The sequence below is a fragment of the Ranitomeya imitator genome, chromosome 1 (genome assembly GCF_032444005.1).
Source record: "Ranitomeya imitator isolate aRanImi1 chromosome 1, aRanImi1.pri, whole genome shotgun sequence".
NCBI lineage: Eukaryota > Metazoa > Chordata > Amphibia > Anura > Dendrobatidae > Ranitomeya > Ranitomeya imitator.
In genome coordinates, this window is record NC_091282.1 from 30,878,696 (window position 1) to 30,900,009 (window position 21,314).

Below are 21,314 nucleotides of genomic sequence, written 5' to 3' on the forward strand. Positions count from 1 at the left end.
CTAGACCACCGGGGGTAAATGACCTCATTATTCTAGACCACCATGGGTAAATGATCTCATTACTCTAGGCCACCAGGGGTCAATGACCTCATTACTCTAGGCCACCAGGGGTCAATGACCTCATTACTCTAGGCCACCAGGGGTCAATGACCTCATTACTCTAGGCCACCAGGGGTCAATGACCTCATTACTCTAGGCCACCAGGGGTCAATGACCTCATTACTCTAGGCCACCAGGGGTCAATGACCTCATTACTCTAGGCCACCAGGGGTCAATGACCTCATTACTCTAGGCCACCAGGGGTCAATGACCTCATTACTCTAGGCCACCAATCACTATCACTTCTCCAATGTAAGCTGGACAACTGGATTTTATCTCCTTATTCGCTTTCCACCACCTGGGAATAAATTATCCGTACACCAGATATTCAGCCATTAGATAGACCGCCTTGTTTTTAATCCCCTTTGTTACTTTTTTTTCCCCCTGGTGTTCTAGAGTGAACCGAAAGAGGCTAGCACATGATGACCCTGAGTATATAATGACCTAATACCCGGTGATATGGTATATACTGGGGAAGAGCAGTAGGATTTTGTTCCCTGGTGGCCTAGAGTAAATAATGGGTTAAAACCTTATAGTCTGCTGTGTATTAGTTTGGGGAAGGGGTCAATATTCTGTCCCCGAAGAATAGGGTATATAACGGGCAAAACCTGGTGGTCGGTGTTAAATGAAAAGGTGTTCGTTTGTTCCCTTACATTTTGAAGTTCTCACTCCCTGTAATGTAACGTAGACCGCAGGTTTCTGACCCTTTTTTTACTGTAGGCTCCAGGGAAAAAATTTACCCCCCCCCCCCCCCCAACAATTCCACCCGTCTCAATATACACCAAGGTTTGAACTCATTATTTACACTAGACCACCAGGGAAGTAATCACTGTCCCCCTCAACCCCCCCATACACTGGATCATTAGGCCACCAGGGAGGTAATCACTGCCCCCCATACCCTGGATCATTAGGCCACCAGGGAGGTAATCACTGCCCCCCATACCCTGGATCACTAGGCCACCAGGGAGGTAATCACTGCCCCCCATACCCTGGATCATTAGGCCACCGGGGAAGTAATCACTGCCCCCCATACCCTGGATCATTAGGCCACCAGGGAAGTAATCACTGCCCCCCATACCCTGGATCACTAGGCCACGAGGGAAGTAATCACTGCCCCCCATACCCTGGATCACTAGGCCACCAGGGAAGTAATCACTGCCCCCCATACCCTGGATCATTAGGCCACCAGGGAAGTAATCACTGCCCCCCATACCCTGGATCACTAGGCCACCAGGGAAGTAATCACTGCCCCCCATACCCTGGATCACTAGGCCACCAGGGAAGTAATCACTGCCCCCCATACCCTGGATCACTAGGCCACCAGGGAAGTAATCACTGCCTCCCTCACCCCATACGTTAGATCACTAGGCCACCAGGGAATTAATCACTGCCAATCTCACCCCCCTATACCCTGGATCACTAGGCAGGTATTATCCTCTTATATACTCCAGACCAGTAGGAATAAACCCTTTAATGACTTTAGGCCACCAGGGACACAAATTATCACCCCTCAAATGTAATGTAAACAATTTAACTCCTTGTTTACTCAATTCCACAATTGAACAAAATAGCCCACCCCTCAAAAAAATACCATTGGTTTCAAGTATTAACTCATTAAAGCCTCTAGACCACCAGGGATATACTAGACCACTGTGTTTAAACCTTCCCACCCGCCCTCTTCGTTAATCTAAACCAGCAAGGATCAATCTATCATCCCTCAAATGTATCCTTCACCTGTAGGTTTTAGCCCCTTATTTACACTAGACCACCAGGGAACAAATTCAAAGTCTGAAGATAATCAAAATATTGTAAGTAACAATATAGAAATTCACTGTCAAATCCAATTGAGATGAAGTCTCCTCTATGGAACATCTTGGGGTGTAGGTTATATATTGAGGGGTTGATGCTTTGTTCCCTGGTGGTCTGGAGTACATGGCGCTGGCTTTTGCTCATTTTGTGGGTCACATACTTTCTTTTCTCCCTTCAGGAGACGGTGGTAGAACATTGGTTTCCTCATTTAGAGACTTTTCACTGGAAATGGAAGTCTGATTTCCCTTTAAATTGCACCTCGCACTCGGTGAGGGTCCGCTGCTTCGTGCATGAAGAACACTACAACGGCGAAAAGAGGCAGAGCGGCTGGAGCGCCACCAAAACCGTCAATGGTAACGATATGGGGACGTAGCAGAATAATGCAACCGCTGGGAAAATGGCATCCTGTTCCCTCGGATGATGCATGTGTGGCGGTACAGGGCAGCATTGTGTGCACTATGTGGCGGCACACAGGGTCCCTATGGACGGGCTGTGATGGTGGTCTCGGGCTCATGCTCATCTCTCCGTCGTCCACAGGTAGCAGTGATGAAGGTGAAGACGAAGGTAGAGTCTTCCCTGAGGATATAACCGTCCTCGTCGGCTCCAATGTGAACTACTGCTGTAAACTGAAAAGCGGAGACCAAATCAAATCCATAAACTTCAAGTCCCACAAGGACGAGTATCCGCTGGTCGATCTGGGAGACGGTGTCGCAGGGATCCGGCTAACAAGTCTCCCGATGTCCCACCCCAGTGGAGACAACATCTTCTGCAACACCCACGAGACGCCGTACGTCACCGGGACCGTGGTCTTTGTCGGATGTAAGTATCGGACTCGTGTCCTTCCGGTGCTCGAATAGTAGAGAGGAGGGAACGGACTCTCGGGATCCAGCGGTCAGGTCAGTAGTCTGTGGCCGAAAGACGAGTGCCCTCCGATCCACCTCCTACACCTCGCCGACCACTGCTTTTCTTTTGGTTTGCCGGCCCGGTGCAATGTCATCATGATGGCGTCAAACACCAACAACGTCACGCCAGGCCAGGTAGTTAAAAGGGAAGCCAGCAATGCTGACGTGCTCAAGTCCCGCAGTCTGATTACTGACCTGCCCGCTAGACCAGGGTTCTGCTAGTCAATGAGCTCTTCTATATTAGTCCGTCATTTCTCTTCTGTTTCATATTTCAGAATTGCTTCATCCAACCAAATTGGGTTCATATCCACTTGGTCGACTTGAGGCACAGCCATATGTCTTTCCTTTTATTTTCCCCTTTCTCCTTTCCCCTTTCTCCTTTCTCCTTTCCCCTTTCTCCTTTCCCCTTTCTCCTTTCCCCTTTCTCCTTTCCCCTTTCTCCTTTCCCCTTTCTCCTTTCTCCTTTCCCCTTTCTCCTTTCCCCTTTCTCCTTTCCCCTTTCTCCTTTCCCCTTTCTCCTTTCCCCTTTCTCCTTTCCCCTTTCTCCTTTCCCCTTTCTCCTTTCCCCTTTCTCCTTTCCCCTTTCCCCTTTCCCCTTTCTCCTTTCTCCTTTCCCCTTTCCCCTTTCCCCTTTCTCCTTTCCCCTTTCTCCTTTCTTCTTTCCCCTTTCTCCTTTCTCCTTTCCCCTTTCCCCTTTCTCCTTTCCCCTTTCCCCTTTCTCCTTTCTCCTTTCTCCTTTCTCCTTTCCCCTTTCCCCTTTCTCCTTTCTCCTTTCTCCTTTCCCCTTTCTCCTTTCCCCTTTCTCCTTTCCCCTTTCTCCTTTCTCCTTTCCCCTTTCTCCTTTCCCCTTTCTCCTTTCCCCTTTCTCCTTTCTCCTTTCTCTTTTCCCCTTTCTCTTTTCCCCTTTCTCTTTTCCCCTTTCTCTTTTCCCCTTTCTCTTTTCCCCTTTCTCTTTTCCCCTTTCTCTTTTCCCCTTTCTCTTTTCCCCTTTCTCTTTTCCCCTTTCTCTTTTCCCCTTTCTCTTTTCCCCTTTCTCTTTTCCCCTTTCTCTTTTCCCCTTTCTCTTTTCCCCTTTCTCTTTTCCCCTTTCTCTTTTCCCCTTTCTCTTTTCCCCTTTCTCTTTTCCCCTTTCTCTTTTCCCCTTTCTCTTTTCCCCTTTCTCTTTTCCCCTTTCTCTTTTCCCCTTTCTCCTTTTATTTTCCCCTTTCTCCTTTCTCCTTTTATTTTCCCCTTTCTCCTTTCTCCTTTTATTTTCCCCTTTCTCCTTTCCCCTTTCTCCTTTCCCCTTTCTCCTTTCCCCTTTCTCCTTTCCCCTTTCTCCTTTCCCCTTTCTCCTTTCCCCTTTCTCCTTTCTCCTTTCTCCTTTCCCCTTTCTCCTTTCTCCTTTCCCCTTTCTCCTTTTATTTTCCCCTTTCCCCTTTTATTTTCCCCTTTCTCCTTTCCCCTTTCTCTTTTCCCCTTTCTCTTTTCCCTGTTACCCTTTCCCCTTTTCCCTTTCCCTGTTACCCTTTCCCCTTTCTCCTTTCTACTTTTATTTTCCCCTTTCTCCTTTCCCCTTTCTCCTTTCCCCTTTCTCCTTTCCCCTTTCTCCTTTCCCCTTTCCCCTTTCCCCTTTCCCCTTTCCCCTTTCCCCTTTCCCCTTTCCCCTTTCCCCTTTCCCCTTTCTCCTTTCCCCTTTCTCCTTTCCCCTTTCTCCTTTCCCCTTTCTCCTTTCCCCTTTCTCCTTTCCCCTTTCTCCTTTCCCCTTTCTCCTTTCCCCTTTCTCCTTTCCCCTTTCTCCTTTCCCCTTTCTCTTTTCCCTGTTACCCTTTCCCCTTTTCCCTTTCCCTGTTATTCTTTCTCCTTTCCCCTTTTTCCTTTCCCTGTTACCCTTTCCCCTTTCTCCTTTCTCCTTTTATTTTCCCCTTTCCCCTTTTATTTTCCCCTTTCTCCTTTCCCCTTTCCCTTTTCCCCTTTCTCTTTTCCCTGTTACCCTTTCCCTTTTTCCCTTTCCCTGTTATTCTTTCTCCTTTCCCCTTTTTCCTTTCCCTGTTATTCTTTCTCCTTTCCCCTTTTTCCTTTCCCTGTTATTCTTTCTCCTTTCCCCTTTTTCCTTTCCCTGTTATTCTTTCTCCTTTCCCCTTTTTCCTTTCCCTGTTACCCTTTCCCCTTTCTCCTTTCTCCTTTTATTTTCCCCTTTCCCCTTTTATTTTCCCCTTTCTCCTTTCCCCTTTCCCCTTTCTCTTTTTCCCTTTCTCTTTTCCCTGTTACCCTTTCCCCTTTTCTCTTTCCCTGTTATTCTTTCCCCTTTCCCTGTTACCCTTTCCCCTTTCTCCTTTTATTTTCCCCTTTCTCCTTTCTCCTTCCCCCTTTTATTTTCCCCTTTCCCCTTTTATTTTCCCCTTTCTCCTTTCCCCTTTCTCCTTTCCCCTTTCTCTTTTCCCCTTTCTCTTTTCCCCTTTCTCTTTTCCCCTTTCTCTTTTCCCTGTTACCCTTTCCCCTTTTCCCTTTCCCTGTTATTCTTTCTCCTTTCCCCTTTTTCCTTTCCCTGTTACCCTTTCTCCTTTCTCCTTTTATTTTCCCCTTTCTCCTTTCCCCTTTCTCCTTTCTCCTTTCCCCTTTCTCCTTTCTCCTTTCCCCTTTCTCCTTTCCCCTTTCTCCTTTCTCCTTTCCCCTTTCCCCTTTTATTTTCCCCTTTCTCCTTTCCCCTTTCCCCTTTCTCTTTTCCCCTTTCTCTTTTCCCTGTTACCCTTTCCCCTTTTCCCTTTCCCTTTTACCCTTTCCCCTTTCTCCTTTCCCCTTTCTCCTTTCCCCTTTCTCCTTTCCCCTTTCTCCTTTCCCCTTTCTCCTTTCCCCTTTCTCCTTTCCCCTTTCTCCTTTCCCCTTTCTCCTTTCCCCTTTCTCCTTTCCCCTTTCTCCTTTCCCTTTTCTCCTTTCCCCTTTCTCTTTTCCCCTTTCTCTTTTCCCTGCTACCCTTTCCCCTTTTCCCTTTCCCTGTTATTCTTTCTCCTTTCCCCTTTTTCCTTTCCCTGTTATTCTTTCTCCTTTCCCCTTTTTCCTTTCCCTGTTATTCTTTCTCCTTTCCCCTTTTTCCTTTCCCTGTTATTCTTTCTCCTTTCCCCTTTTTCCTTTCCCTGTTATTCTTTCTCCTTTCCCCTTTTTCCTTTCCCTGTTACCCTTTCCCCTTTCTCCTTTCTCCTTTTATTTTCCCCTTTCCCCTTTTATTTTCCCCTTTCTCCTTTCCCCTTTCCCTTTTCCCCTTTCTCTTTTCCCTGTTACCCTTTCCCCTTTTCCCTTTCCCTGTTATTCTTTCTCCTTTCCCCTTTTTCCTTTCCCTGTTATTCTTTCTCCTTTCCCCTTTTTCCTTTCCCTGTTATTCTTTCTCCTTTCCCCTTTTTCCTTTCCCTGTTATTCTTTCTCCTTTCCCCTTTTTCCTTTCCCTGTTATTCTTTCTCCTTTCCCCTTTTTCCTTTCCCTGTTATTCTTTCTCCTTTCCCCTTTTTCCTTTCCCTGTTACCCTTTCCCCTTTCTCCTTTCTCCTTTTATTTTCCCCTTTCCCCTTTTATTTTCCCCTTTCTCCTTTCCCCTTTCCCCTTTCTCTTTTCCCCTTTCTCTTTTCCCTGTTACCCTTTCCCCTTTCCCCTTTCTCTTTTCCCCTTTCTCTTTTCCCTGTTACCCTTTCCCCTTTCCCCTTTCTCTTTTCCCCTTTCTCTTTTCCCTGTTACCCTTTCCCCTTTTCTCTTTCCCTGTTATTCTTTCTCCTTTCCCCTTTCCCTGTTACCCTTTCCCCTTTCTCCTTTTATTTTCCCCTTTCTCCTTTCTCCTTCCCCCTTTTATTTTCCCCTTTCCCCTTTTATTTTCCCCTTTCTCTTTTCCCCTTTCTCTTTTCCCTGTTACCCTTTCCCCTTTTCCCTTTCCCTGTTACCCTTTCCCCTTTCCCTGTTACCCTTTCCCCTTTCTCCTTTCTACTTTTATTTTCCCCTTTCTCCTTTCCCCTTTCTCCTTTCCCCTTTTCTCCTTTCCCCTTTTCTCCTTTCCCCTTTTCTCCTTTCCCCTTTTCTCCTTTCCCCTTTTCTCCTTTCCCCTTTTCTCCTTTCCCCTTTTCTCCTTTTCCCCTTTCCCCTTTCTCCTTTCCCCTTTCTCCTTTCCCCTTTCTCCTTTCCCCTTTCTCCTTTCCCCTTTCTCCTTTCCCCTTTCTCCTTTCCCCTTTCTCCTTTCCCCTTTCTCCTTTCCCCTTTCTCCTTTCCCCTTTCTCCTTTCCCCTTTCTCCTTTCCCCTTTCTCCTTTCCCCTTTCTCCTTTCTCCTTTCCCCTTTCTCCTTTCTCCTTTCCCCTTTCTCCTTTCCCCTTTCTCCTTTCCCCTTTCTCCTTTCCCCTTTCTCCTTTCCCCTTTTCTTCTTTCCCCTTTCCCCTTTCCCCTTTCCATTTTCTCCTTTCCCCTTTCTCCTTTCTCCTTTTCCTTTCCCTGTTACCCTTTCCCCTTTCTCCTTTTATTTTCCCCTTTCTCCTTTCCCCTTTCTCCTTTCCCCTTTCTCCTTTCCCCTTTCTCCTTTCCCCTTTCTCCTTTCCCTTTTCTCCTTTCCCCTTTCCCCTTTCCCCTTTCTCCTTTCCCTTTTCTCCTTTCCCCTTTCCCCTTTCTCCTTTCCCTTTTCTCCTTTCTCCTTTCCCCTTTCCCCTTTTCCCTTTCCCTGTTACCCTTTCCCCTTTCTCCTTTGCCTAGCAACCAGGCAACCCCCACATGTACTTATGCTGGCTAACAGATGTAAATCATTCAGCTGCGGCAATAAAAAAATAAATCTCCGAGCACTAAAAAATACTCGGAGGTCACCCGAGCGTGCTCGGGGAAATCTCGAGTAACGAGTATATTCGCTCATCACTAGTAAATACCATTATGGGGTGCATACAACTTGTAATTTCACTTTTTACCTCATTGTTTTCCTGAATGGAACATAACTGGCAGTTGTGCTATTTTTTTTCACCGTTTACTGTGGGAGATAAATACTCCGAGAATGATAACATTAACAATCTGCTATGGAGTAAGTGATTTTCCTGCAGCAGTCACATACATGTAAAGAATGAGAGCACTGAGGCCATTGATGGGATTGTCTGCAGTGGTCACAGACATGTACATGATGTTATTTATTATGTTTTCACACTTCAATTCAGTGTTGTAGTGACACCTGCTGGATAGTGGAAGTATTATTTCTACTTCAGTTCTCAAACGTGCCATAAACCAAGACTCGGAGCGCTGTGGAGAGAAGACGATGGCTGAAATAATTCTTACAGTGGAATTTTCTATTACATTCAACCAAGTACAGAGGCTTGCAAAAGTATTCACCCCCTTGGCATTTTTCTGTTTTACTACCTGGAATTTCACTTTTTTTGTTGAGGAATTGCATCAGTTCATGTAAAGATCATGTCATACAACTGTGAACATTTTGGTTTTCCTTTTATTGTGAAGCAAACAAATAGGACAAAATAACTGAAAACTTCAATGTGCATAACTATTCACTCCCCTAAAGTCAGTACTTTGTAGAGCCTCCTTTTGCCGCAATTACAGCTGGAAGTCGCTTTGGATAATTCTCCTATGAGCTTTCCACATCTTGCCACTGGGATCTTTGCCCATTCCTCAAGTGACCAAAAAGTTAAATTTTGGACTCATCTGCCCATAGCACCTTCCTCCTTACATTTGGGGAGTCTCCCACATGTCTTTTGGCAAAGTGAAAACGAGCCTTACAATTTGTGTGTAAGTAAAAACTTTTTTTCTGCCCACTTTTCCATGAAGGCCATCTCTATGGAGTGTACGGCTTTTTGTGGTCGTATGGACAGATACTCCAGTCTCTGCTTGGGAACTCTACAGCTCCTCCAGGGTTACCTCTGGCCTCTGTGCTGCCTCTCTGATTAATGCCGTCCTTGCCCGGGCTGAGAGTTTTGGTGGGCGCTTTGTCTTGGCAGGTTTGTTGTGGTACCATGTTCTTCCCATTTGATGATAATGGATTTGATGGTGCTCCAGGAGATCATCAGAGATTGAGATATTGTTTATAACTAGTGATGAGTGAATATACTCGTTACTCAAGCTCCAGCTGCGGCGAAGAAAACTAAATCTTCGAGTACTAAAAAATACTCGGAGAACCCCCGAGCGTGCTCGGGAAATCTCGAGTAACGAGTATATTCGCTCATCACTATTTATAACCCATTTCTGACTTGTACTTCTCACCATATTTGTCCTTGACTTGTTTGGAGATCTGCGTGGTCTTCATGGTGGTGTTCAGAGATCTCCTTGGTCTTCAAGGTGCTGTTCGGAGATCTCCTTGGTCTTCATGGTGTTGTTTGAAAATTTCCTTGGTTATCATGGTGTTCGGAGATCTCCTTGGTCTTCATGGTGTTGTTTGGAGAGCTTCGTGGTCTTCATGGTGTTGTTTGGAGATCTCCTTGGTCTTTATGGTGTTGTTCAAAGATCTCCTTGGTCTTCATGGTACTGTTTGGAGGAGAGTCCCTTGGTCTTCATGGTTTTGTTTGGAAATCTCCTTGGTCTTCTTGATGGTGTTCGGAAATCTCCTTGGTCTTCACAGTGTTGTTTGGAGATCTCCTTGGTTTTCATGGTGTTTGGAGATCTCCTTGGTCTTAATGTTGTTGTTTGGAGATCTCCTTGGTCTCCGTGATGTTGTTTGGAGATGTCCTTGGTCTCTGTGGTGGTGTTTGGAGATCTCCTTGGTCTTCATGGTGGTGTTTGGAGTGTATATAGTGACAGACATGTGACACTTAGATTACACACAGGGGGACGTCCTGTCACGAAGCATGGGACTTATGAAGGGAATTGCTTGCACCAGAAATTGTTAGGGGCTTCATCGCAAAAGGGGTGAATACATATGCACATGCCAATTTTTAGTTATTTGATCCCATAAATTTAATTTATACCTATATTTTTCTCACTTCGCTAACTTAGACTATTTAGTGCTGATGCATCACACACAAATACAAAAATATTTACGCACAGGTTGTAATGTAATAAAATAGGTAAAAAGCTGGGGGGGAGGGGGAATACTTTCGCAAGACACTCTGGGAATCTGATCTGTTCGGCCTTCGTTCATCTGCATTTATCGAGCACAGTAATAGTGAACTCGCCTCTCCTAGATCCCCCTGACGAGCCCCAGGATTTCAGCTGTGAAGCCCGGCACCTCAATGTGATCAACTGTACCTGGAAGGCTGGAAGAGACTCCGGACTGTACGGTGTGGACCGTGGGACAAAATACACCCTGTATGAAAGGTAAAATCCACATCCGTACGAATCGATAAAGGCATATCAAAAACTCCATGTTTACAGAAGGCAAAAACTATGCACAGTTTGTAATTAAATCCAATTGAAAAAATGATTGCATGTGCGTAAGACAAAAAAATAGTACCCTTTTAACCCCTTAATCCCATATGACGTACTAGCCCGTCCAGGTGACCTGGGACTTAATTCCCAGTGACGGGATAGTACGTCATATGCGATCGGCCGCGCTCACGGGGGGAGCGCGGCCGATCGCGGCCGGGTGTCAGCTGACTATCGCAGCTGACATCCGGCACTATGTGCCAGGAGCGGTCATGGACCGCTCCCGGCACATTAACCCCCGGCACACCGCGATCAAACATGATCGCGATGTGCCGGCGGTACAGGGAAGCATTGCGCAGGGAGGGGGCTCCCTGCGGGCTTCCCTGAGACGATCGGTACACGGTGATGTACTCACCGTGTACCGAGCGTCTTCTCCCTGCAGTCCCCGGATCCAAAATGGCCGCGGGGCTGCATCCGGGTCCTGCAGGGAGCACTTCCGGGTCGCCTGCAGGCACTTGGTAACGCTGCAGCGATGAATGAGATCGCCGATCTTACAGAGTGCTGTGCAAACTGTAAGATCGGCGATCTGTGATGTCTCCTCCTGGGACAAAGTAAAAAAGTAAAAAAAAAAAAATTTCCACATGTGTAAAAAAAAAAAAAAAATAAATTACTAAATAAATTAAAAAAAAAATATTATTCCCATAAATACATTTCTTTATCTAAAAAAAAACAAAAAAAAAAACAATAAAAGTACACATATTTAGTATCGCCGCGTCCGTAACGACCCGACCTATAAAACTGTCCCACTAGTTAACCCCTTCAGTGAACACCGTAAGAAAAAAAAAAACGAGCCAAAAAACAACGCTTTATTATCATACCGCCGAACAAAAAGTGGAATAACACGCGATCAAAAAGACTGATATAAATAACCATGATACCGCTGAAAACGTCATCTTGTCCCGCAAAAAACGAGCCGCCACAAAGCATAATAAGGAAAAAAATAAAAAAGTTAGTCCTGAGAATAAAGCGATGCCAAAATAATTATTTTTTCTATAAAATAGCTTTTATCGTATAAAAGCGCCAAAACATAAAAAAATTATATAAATGAGGTATCGCTGTAATCATACTGACCCGACGAATAAAACAGCTTCATCCACTTTACCAAACGCGGAACGGTATAAACGCCTCCCCCAAAAGAAATTCATGAATAGCTGGTTTTTGGTCATTCTGCCTCACAAAAATCGGAATAAAAAGTGATCAAAAACTGTCATGTGTCCAAAAATGTTACCAATAAAAACGTCAACTCGTCCCGCAAAAAACAAGACCTCACATGACTCTGTGGACCAAAATATGGAAAAATTATAGGTCTCAAAATGTGGAGACGCAAAAACTTTTTTGCTATAAAAAAGCGTATTTTAGTGTGTGACAGCTGCCAATCATAAAAATCCGATATAAAAAACGCTATAAAAGTAAATCAAACCCCCCTTCATCACCCCCTTAGTTAGGGAAAAATAATAAAATTAAAAAAATGTATTTATTTCCATTTTCCCATCAGGGGTTGGGGCTAGGGTTGGGGCTAGGGTTGGGGTTGGGGCTAGGGTTAGGGCTAGGGTTGGGGTTAGGGTTGGAGCTAAAGTTAGGGTTAGGGTTGGGGCTAAAGTTAGGGTTGGGGCTAAAGTTAGGGTTAGGGTTTGGATTATATTTACGGTTGGGATTAGGGTTGGGATTAGAATTAGGGGTGTGTCAGGGTTTGGGGTGTGATTAGGGTTACCGTTGGGATTAGGGTTAGGGGTGTGTTAGGGTTAGGGTTTCAGGTAGAATTGGGGAGTATCCACTGTTTAGGCACATCAGGGCTCTCCAAACGCGACATGGCGTCCGATCTCAATTCCAGCCAGTTCTGCGTTGAAAAAGTAAAACAGTGCTCCTTCCCTTCCGAGCTCTCCGGTGCGCCCAAACAGGGGTTTACCCCAACATATGGGGTATCAGTGTACTCAGGACAAATTAGACAACAACTTTTGGGGTCCAAGTTCTCTTGTTATCCTTGGGAAAATAAAAATGTGGGGGGCTAAAAATCATTTTTGTGGGAAAAATAAGATTTTTTTTATTTTTGCGGCTCTGCGTAATAAACTGCAGTGAAACACTTGGGGGTTCAAAGTTCTCACAACACATCTAGATAGGTTCCTTGGGAGGTCTAGTTTCCAATATTGGGTCACTTGTGGGGGGTTTTATACTGTTTGGGTACATCAGGGGCTCTGCAAATGCAACGTGACGCCTGCAGACCAATCCATCTAAGTCTGTATTCCAAATGGCGCTCCTTCCCTTCCGAGCTCTGCCATGTGCCCAAACAGTGCTTCCCCCCCACATATGGGGTATCAGCGTACTCAGGACAAATTGGACAACAACCTTTGGGGTCCAATTTATCCTGTTACCCTTGTGAAAATACAAAACTGGGGACTAAAAAATCATTTTTGTGAAAAAAAAAAAAAGAATTTTTATTTTCACGGCTCTGCGTTATAAACTGTAGTGAAACACTTGGGGGCTCAAAGCTCTCAAAACACATCTAGATAAGTTCCTTAGGGTGTCTACTTTCCAAAATGGTGTCACTTTTGGGTGGTTTCAATGTTTAGGCACATCAGGGGCTCTCCAAACGCAACATGGCGTCCCATCTCAATTCCAGTCAATTTTGCATTGAAAAGTCAAATGGCGCTCCTTCCCTTCCGAGCTCTGCCATGCGCCCAAACAATGGTTTACACCCACATATGGGGTATCAGCGTACTCAGGACAAATTGCACAACAACTTTTGTGGTCTAATTTCTTCTCTGACCCTTGGGAAAATAAAAAATTGGGGGCAAAAAGATAATTTTTGTGAAAAAATATGATTTTTATTTTTACGGCTCTGCATTATAAACTTCTATGAAGCACTTGGTGGGTCAAAGTGCTCACCACACATCTAGATAAGTTCCTTAAGGGGTCTACTTTCCAAAATGGTGTCACTTGTGGGGGGTTTCAATGTTTAGGCACATCAGGGGCTCTCCAAACGCAACATGGCGTCCCATCTCAATTCCAGTCAATTTTGCATTGAAAAGTCAAACGGCGCTCCTTTCCTTCCGAGCTCTGCCATGCGCCCATACAGTGGTTTATCCCCACATATGGGGTATCAACGTACCCAGGACAAATTGTACAACAACTTTTGGGGTCCATTTTCTCCTGTTACCCTTGGTAAAATAAAACAAATTGGAGCTGAAATAAATTTTGTGTGAAAAAAAGTTAAATGTTTATTTTTATTTAAACATTCCAAAAATTCCTGTAAAACACCTGAATTGTTAATAAACTTCTTCAATGTGGTGTTGAGCACCTTGAGGGGTGCAGTTTTTAGAATGGTGTCACACTTGGGTATTTTCTATCATATAGACCCCTCAAAATGACTTCAAATGAGATGTGGTCCCTAAAAAAAAAATGGTGTTGCAAAAATGAGAAATTGCTGGTCAACTTTTAACCCTTATAACTCCCTAACAAAAAAAAATTTTGGTTCCAAAATTGTGCTGATGTAAATTAGACATGTGGGAAATGTTACTTATTAAGTATTTTGTGTGACATATCTCTCTGATTTAAGGGTATAAAAATTCAAAGTTGGAAAATTGCGAAATTTTCAAAATTTTCGCCAAATTTCCACTTTTTTCACAAATAAACGCAAGTTATATCGAATAAATTTTACGACTAACATGAAGTACAATATGTCACGAGAAAACAATGTCAGAATCACCAAGATCCGTTGAAGCGTTCCAGAGTTATAACCTCATAAAGGGACAGTGGTCAGAATTGTAAAAATTGGCCCGGTCATTAACGTGCAAACCACCCTCGGGGCTTAAGGGGTTAAAGGGATATTCCGGTGCCCTCATTTCCCGCTAATGGCACACGTGTCCTGGCGGGTTTCCATGAACCTCCCAAAACAGAAATGAGTGGCGCCAGAATACCCCTACAATGTGAACAGTGATTTTTAACACAAGAAATAAAAGTGTGAACTTTTCTGGTAAGGAGACGACTGATTGATATTTTAGTTTCTCGGGAGTTAACACTTCGTGTTCCGGATTTCGAGAAGATCAGGACGAATTCAACTGCAGCTACGACATAAAGAAGGAGCAGGAGCTGCACCAATTCTTACTCCTCGCTACAAATCCATTGGGAACTTCCAACGCCTCCTTCACTATTCATGTCACCGAAAGAAGTAAGTGCGGGATCGTTACCCTGAGGAAGGCCACCTTTTCTCATTAAGTTGGGCCTTCGTTTGATACTTTCGTTACAGCTGTCACGTGTGTCTCGGAAACAACTTGAATATTTGTTTTCCTTTTTGGTACATTGTAGATTTTTTGTTTTTATTGTTACTTTTCATCTAACCTTTTATTTTATTTTTTCTATATATTTTTTTTCTAGTTCACCCTCTGCCTATCGAGAAGCTCATCATCCGTGACACCAGTGCCAGCGAGGTTTACCTCTCCTGGATTCTGCCTGGAACTTATACATCTGTCAATCTATTGTGTGAAGTTGAAGTCAAGCCGATGCACGGAGAGCCGGAGACTGTAAGGACCAATTCATTGTATCGGTCAACACTTGCCATCAGGCAAACCGCTTTAGATGCTGCTGCCTGAAGTGACCGCAGTGTCTAAGGGGTTTAGTAGCTTCAAATCCTGAAAAATTGGCCAAATATGTAAAATTATTGCATTAAAATGTCTCCCAACAATTGTCTTTTACAGCGCAATTTTACTCTGGAAGGGTTAATAAAAGATTCACATTACCACTGTGATATCAACAACCTCCACCCGTTTCATGTTTACGACTTTGGTGTACGATGTGCATCTTACGATCATTTTTGGAAGTGGAGCGATTGGAGAAGCGCCAAGAGGCACCGCACACTGACTGCCAGTAGGTCCCTGATCCCTGTATGGGGGGTGTCTGGTACCCATGGCGGTCCCACATCAACGTTGTCTCTTTTAGCATCTTCTCACCCTCTAAAGAACAATTTGACAGGAGGAGAGTTACTTTATTAATTTTAGTTTTTTCTGTCCACAGCCCCTTTTAGAAAGTTAGATATTTGGAGAGAGATTCTCTGGAGCGCAGAAGGGCGTAAGATCGAGGTTTTTTGGAAGGTAAGCTGCCATAACTGCAGTGTGACATCGTTCTCATTAGTTTTCCAAATTTAATCATCCCCCTCCCCTTTCCATATTGGAAATAGGTTATTAATATAAACAGAGGTGACATCTTGTCCCGAAATTCGGGACCGGAGTCGATAAGTCTGATCCTGGCTGCTCGATACTATCTATGGCATTCTCGACACATAAATCTGCAGACGAGGCAATTAACCTCAACAAAGGCCAAAAAGGTTCTGGGGGTACAGATGTCACCATAGATGCAGATGTAGCGCCCACATTTTGCACAACACTGTACAGAGATAAGGGATGAGCATTGCTGTCGGTGCTGACAATCTGACCGTCTCTTCCAGCGTTTCACCGTCCGAGAAGCTAATGGAGAAGTGATCGCCTACGGAGTTACATGGAGACCACTGGATGGTGCGGACACGATCCAGGAGATACAGGTGACTGCAGATCGCAACAGGACCAGCATCACCCTTACTGACGGGCGGGATTATGAAATCACTGTCAGGGCCATCAATTCTGCTGGGTCTTCCCCGCCGTCCAGGATAACGACTGTGCTGCTGTCAAGTGGTGAGTGACCTGACATCAGAGCTGCGGGTGTCGCCACCGAGAAAATAATCTATTCACATCTAGAGCTGCAACGCGTCCGTCCACTGCAGATATTAAAATAATTTATATTATGTTTATATACACTGTCATAAAGGCATCAGAATGCCGATCTAAGGCTTCATTTTGGTGCTCCAATGAAGCCAAGCCACAAGCAGAGCTTTATCAAAGGCCATTATTTTTACTATAGATTCTAATACTGTGAACATATAGTATATAATTGAATAAAAGAGGCTGAAATGTATACATATTTTAAGCACCTTTAAAATGGTTCAAATAAAAACTACAGGGCAAGCCCTCACTCGGCTCCACCGACTGAAAAAAAGAAAGCTATGGAAAATATTAACGGAAGCACAAACTTTTTTTTTTTTTTCCCAGTACATTGCACCTAAACATTGCAATAAAATGCAATAATAAGCGATCAAAACATCGCACCTAACCCAAAATGGCATCAATAAAAACGTCCACTCAGGGCGCAAAAAATAAGCCATCACCCAGCCACAAATGCGAAAAATGGAAACACTACGGGTCTCAGAGAAAGGAGACACAAAAATTTTTTTTTTATTTTTCATTTTTATAAATGTTTAAGGGGAAAAATCACAGCTTAAATTAAAAAAAAAACTATACATGTTTGCTGTCTGTGTACTCATACTCACTTGGAAAAACATATTGCCATGTCATTTTTACTGTACAGTGAACATGGTAAATAGAAAAAAACACAGAAAATCTCCTGGTTGTGAAGGACTGGGGGGGGGGGGAGGAATAAAAAAATATGGCCGGTGCCTAACCGCTGAAAGTGATTAAATTTTCTATTACTTTGTAGATTCTACCTAAATTTCCATGCTTTTGTCTAATGGTATTTTTGTTTTTTCATTTTTCTTGCTTCCAGAGGTGGTTGTGGAGCAGATTGATGGGGGCGGTAATGGCATTAACATCACATGGAGTCGAGACCCGAATGCTTCCTGCGGATATTTGGTGAAGTGGGTGCCATCCAGCCTCCCCCTAGATTCGTCGCTGATGTGGGAGAGGTTTTCCTCTAGTTCTTCCAGCGGCTTCATCAGCTCAAGTAAGAAGAGGGCCAGTGGAACAGAATGCGTTTAACGTGGCTCTCTTCCTATCAGTCAGTGAGGATCACGCTTGGACCCCAAAAATTTTTAGAAACTTGTCATGAAAGATTCCACTTTTGTCTGTGGACGTATCTGGTATTGAAACGTTCTCTCTAACTACAATACCAGCTGCCGCCATGGACAAGCGTTGGCACTGTTTTTAGAAGTTGCTTTCTTAGCTTTATACAATTCATTTATAACGATTGACTTGCATTTATTTAGCCGTGCATGCCATGTTTTGGCATTGACCTCAGCACAAAAATGTTGCTTTGTGCAACATTTTTGCAAAGCCAGAGAGATTCGGGATGTATTTGTCAAATTTTTTTTGTTGCCCCCATACTCTGCGCAGAAGAGGAGTTGATATTCTCAATACCTCCTTTAACTAGGCGGTGAGATCTGTGTCTTCGAGTGCTGCCTCCTCTTAGAATATCAGGAGATTCATCTACAACCATTACGACATTTGTGTAACTTTCTGCTTATCTGCATTCTCAGAACTTTTCCAACCAGGGCAAAAATACAATGTGTCTCTGTACCGCTGTGAAAATGATGACCACCAACTCCTGAGAGAAATGAACGTGTACTCCGAGGAACTAGGTGAGTAATATCGCAAGACCCCTGTAGTGCCTTGCTACCTAACTAGCTGTAACTACAACTTCCATCAAGCTCTGAGAGTCACTGTTCACTTTGACAGCAAATATAAAGGGACCGCTATGGGGACATAAAACCACCCCACCTTCATTTCCCTATGATATCCATAAGTTGTTATAGGGCGCAACAACAGAAGTTGGAAAGAAAAAATTGTTTTTTCATTTTTCATAAACATTTAAGCAATCTAAAATTTCACTGCATAAGAAGCTTCATCCACCAATTTTCATTGCTTGTGAAACTAATTTTAGTACTTAATTGCTGCCATTTACATAAACATGGTCAAGTCCACCACAGTCAAAGCTCACTGCTCCAGCTAGTAAAAATGAACCACTATGCATACAAACAACTTCATTAAAGTCCATATGTCTTGATAGACCACACTACAGAAGTTGTCATAATGAGACAACCCTTGTAACTCTGTTTTACATTTGTTTGTATTAATGTTACTTGGTTGCTAAGATGAGGAATTTGTTTTTAAGAATAAAGTGTCTAGAATTTTTGGCAGTGATCTAACAACTGAGCAATATGAAAACCTTCCTGCTGTATATTTACATTGCGTAATATTGGGGGTATACAAAACAGAGTGGAATGAAAAACCCATTTCCCCTTCTTTCGCAAGGATCTTTTACTCACTGCTTTCCAGTTTGCCCTGGGAGCCAGAGACTGATTTTGGTTTCTCACTTTTGCTGTTTTATATAACCTGGATATTATGCAGCGTATGTATACAGCAGGAAGGATTTCATATCGCTAGTTTATCAGTTCACGTCCAAAAATTCTATATGCTTAATTCCTAAAAACAAATACCAGCGATTAATTAGCGTTAGCATAAAAAAAATAGATTTACAGGGAATTTGTCATTAACACAACCTCTGTTCATGTACCCTATTAGGACTTCAGGGGAGTGATTTGTCCCCATAGCGGTCCCTTTTTATAATCTGGAGCAATGATCTTTTACTGTGGTGTAGTCAGTCTATAGTATTACATGGCACATAAGCACTTTATTCCTTTTAATGCTAAAAACAATCTATTTTCTCAGCTCCGTTAGTGGCTCCAAATCTCACTATACAGGAGACAACGTCCAGTTCCGTACTGGTGAAATGGGAAGATATATCTGAAGAAAACCTACGGGGATTCCTGCAGGGTTATTTGTTCTATGTTGTCAAACAGCAAAATAACGCGTCCTTCTCAAGGTTCCAGGATCTGGGTAATTAATATTAATGATTTTGCATACCTCCTAAAGATATGAATCCATAACTATGGTTCATTTAGCACCCCAAAAACTTCACCAAAACTTAATGCAAGTTTGTATAAGTAACGCACCTCTGTTGACCCCATTTGTGGGGCCCCTATGATCACTTTCCATTGTCCTTTTGAATATAATGGTGCAAACGCTTCCCCCTCCTGTGAACTTTTAATCTGTAATCGAGTATTGAATAAAAAATGTATTTATTTCATTTTTCTTTTACTTTGTAGTTCGTCATACAGAGACAAAAATTAGGAATATCACAGACCCAGCGGTGCGGGTGTTAAAGATCCAAGACCTTCAGAGTGGAACAAGTTATACCCTGGGATTACAAGCGTATACCAACGGAGGGATGGGCCCAATCAAATACTTCTCTGTTCTGACCAGTGACAATGGTAAGTGTTTACTGGGTTCCCTCCTACCATCTCAGGCATTGGGGCCACATGCAGCTGTCTGTGACTTCTGCATCCCCTATATATTTTCCAATTTATTCTCGTGAAGAAACTCAACTTTTCCCTTTCCTTGTTGATTTTCTCCCAACTTTTTCAAAAAAATTTTTTTTGTATTTCTCTTATTTTTCCCCCTTTTTAAGAACACCATGTGATTTTTATTTTATTTTTTTTTTTCATTTTTTTTTTTAATACCCCATGTTCTAAGAGTCATAAATTTTACACTTTTATTTTGCCATTGATCTATGAGTTGTAATTTTGAATGACATCATTCACTTTATCAAATAATGTGATGAGATTAAGAAAAAAGTACGATTTCATCATTTTTGGGGGGGTTTCATTGTGCGGTAAAAAAATAAACAGAGGTTCTACAGTACGTCGGTAGGATGAAATTTTTTTTTTTGTTTTAAAAATTACGTTTAAGACTTGAGGATAATTGGGTTTATTTTACCATTTTCTGACACCTGTAACTTTTTATATTTCAATCAATGGGGCTTTAGGAGGACACTAGTACAATTTTCGGGTAAATACTATGATTTTATTGCTTTTTTCAGTCATCTGACATTTCCTCCATAAAAAAATGTTTTTCTAGTGTTTACCGTATGGGTTACTTAATTTTATAAGCCAGACTTTTTTATGAGCATTTTACAGTTGCTGCAATTCACATAAAAAAAGTGATAAAATGTGACCAAAATGTTTGTGTACCCCAAAATAGTATAGATAAAAATGTCAGCTCACTGCGCAAATAATCCTCATAAATTAAAAAAAAATTAATGGTTTCAGAAAATAGCAATTAAAAACTTTTTTTTATATTTTATTCATTTTTTTTATTTTATTTTTTTTTACAATTTTATTTATTAACAAAATACAAACTATAAAAGGAATTTCTGTAATCGTGCTGACCAGAAGATTCATCTTACCGAGTCATTTTTTTTTTTACTGCATATGAACGCCTTAAAAAAAAAAAAACACAAAAAAGCAATAGCTGAATTATTGCTTCTTTAGTGTTTTCTGTGCCACTTTTTCTTCCCTCTTGTATTTTTTTCCCCGTTTTTTAGTACATTGTAAGGTAAAATGAATAGTGGCATTCAATGGAAAACTTGTCCTGGAAAAAACAAGCCCTCGTACAGCTGTGTGGTCGGAAAATAAAATTACCGTAGTTATGGGTCGTAGAAGGAGGGGAGAAAAAAATATCGCAAAAAAATCACCTGGTCCTTTTTAAAGTGATTAATGCCAAGGTGTGGGGGGCAAGTGCGATTTCGGACTGACACAGGGGCCCAATTTTTTCTTTTGAGAACCTGACTAGTCGATAACACTTTCTGCCTTTTTCTTGTATCTTTGCAGCGGTCAAGATTATTCTCGCCATCCTAATCCCGATAGTGATTGTGGTTGTTCTCGTTATCGTCACCAGTGCCGTCTGCTACAAGAAAAGGGAATGGTAAGAAACGGGTTTTTTTTTGCCAGGTTTAAAACAAATCCCTTTTCTCTTGAAACCATCAGAAAACTGCTGTTGACAGATCTTCAACCTCTTGGAGCAGCCTGACGGACCTGAATGTTAGAGTCAGAACTCTAGAACAGTTGGACAAAGACCCTCGTTGTTACCATTTTTGGGGGAGAAAAACAAATATTGCACTTTTTTTTGGTTTTTATTTTACCAATTAAGCGATCAACTGATATTGACGGTTCCAGATTTTATTTTATTTTTTTTGCATATAAATATTCTTTATCTCTTCACCTAGGATCAAAGAAACTTTTTACCCTGAAATCCCAAATCCAGAAAACAGTAAAGCTCTGCAATTCCCGAAGAACGTCACTGAGGTAACCGCGCCCCCCATTACGGTCCCCCTGCATATTGACGACCATTCAGTAAATCAGAGAATACATTATAAACTTCCCATTTTTTATCTCTAGGAGTTTGCAAAAATTAATAAATGCTCCTAAAAAGTTTTAATCCATTCCTGATATGTGACATATTATGTCCTATGTCAGGTGCAAATGTATGAAGTGTG

The 21,314-nt window shown here is 42.7% G+C and overlaps 1 protein-coding gene across 2 annotated transcripts in view; it reads left to right on the forward strand.

Moving 5' to 3' along the window:
• The window catches only part of LIFR (LIF receptor subunit alpha), a 68,891-nt gene that overhangs the window by 46,005 nt on the left and 1,572 nt on the right, over positions 1-21,314 (forward strand). For both annotated transcript variants that reach the window (XM_069745929.1, XM_069745930.1), the window contains exons 6-19: positions 2,087-2,261; positions 2,446-2,727; positions 9,923-10,055; positions 14,162-14,328; positions 14,535-14,680; positions 14,855-15,023; positions 15,171-15,247; positions 15,601-15,823; positions 16,749-16,925; positions 17,458-17,559; positions 18,650-18,817; positions 19,087-19,251; positions 20,650-20,743; positions 21,045-21,123. In XM_069745929.1, the coding sequence (XP_069602030.1) occupies positions 2,087-2,261; positions 2,446-2,727; positions 9,923-10,055; positions 14,162-14,328; positions 14,535-14,680; positions 14,855-15,023; positions 15,171-15,247; positions 15,601-15,823; positions 16,749-16,925; positions 17,458-17,559; positions 18,650-18,817; positions 19,087-19,251; positions 20,650-20,743; positions 21,045-21,123 (2,157 nt within the window). The remainder of the gene's footprint in view (positions 1-2,086; positions 2,262-2,445; positions 2,728-9,922; positions 10,056-14,161; positions 14,329-14,534; positions 14,681-14,854; positions 15,024-15,170; positions 15,248-15,600; positions 15,824-16,748; positions 16,926-17,457; positions 17,560-18,649; positions 18,818-19,086; positions 19,252-20,649; positions 20,744-21,044; positions 21,124-21,314) is intronic.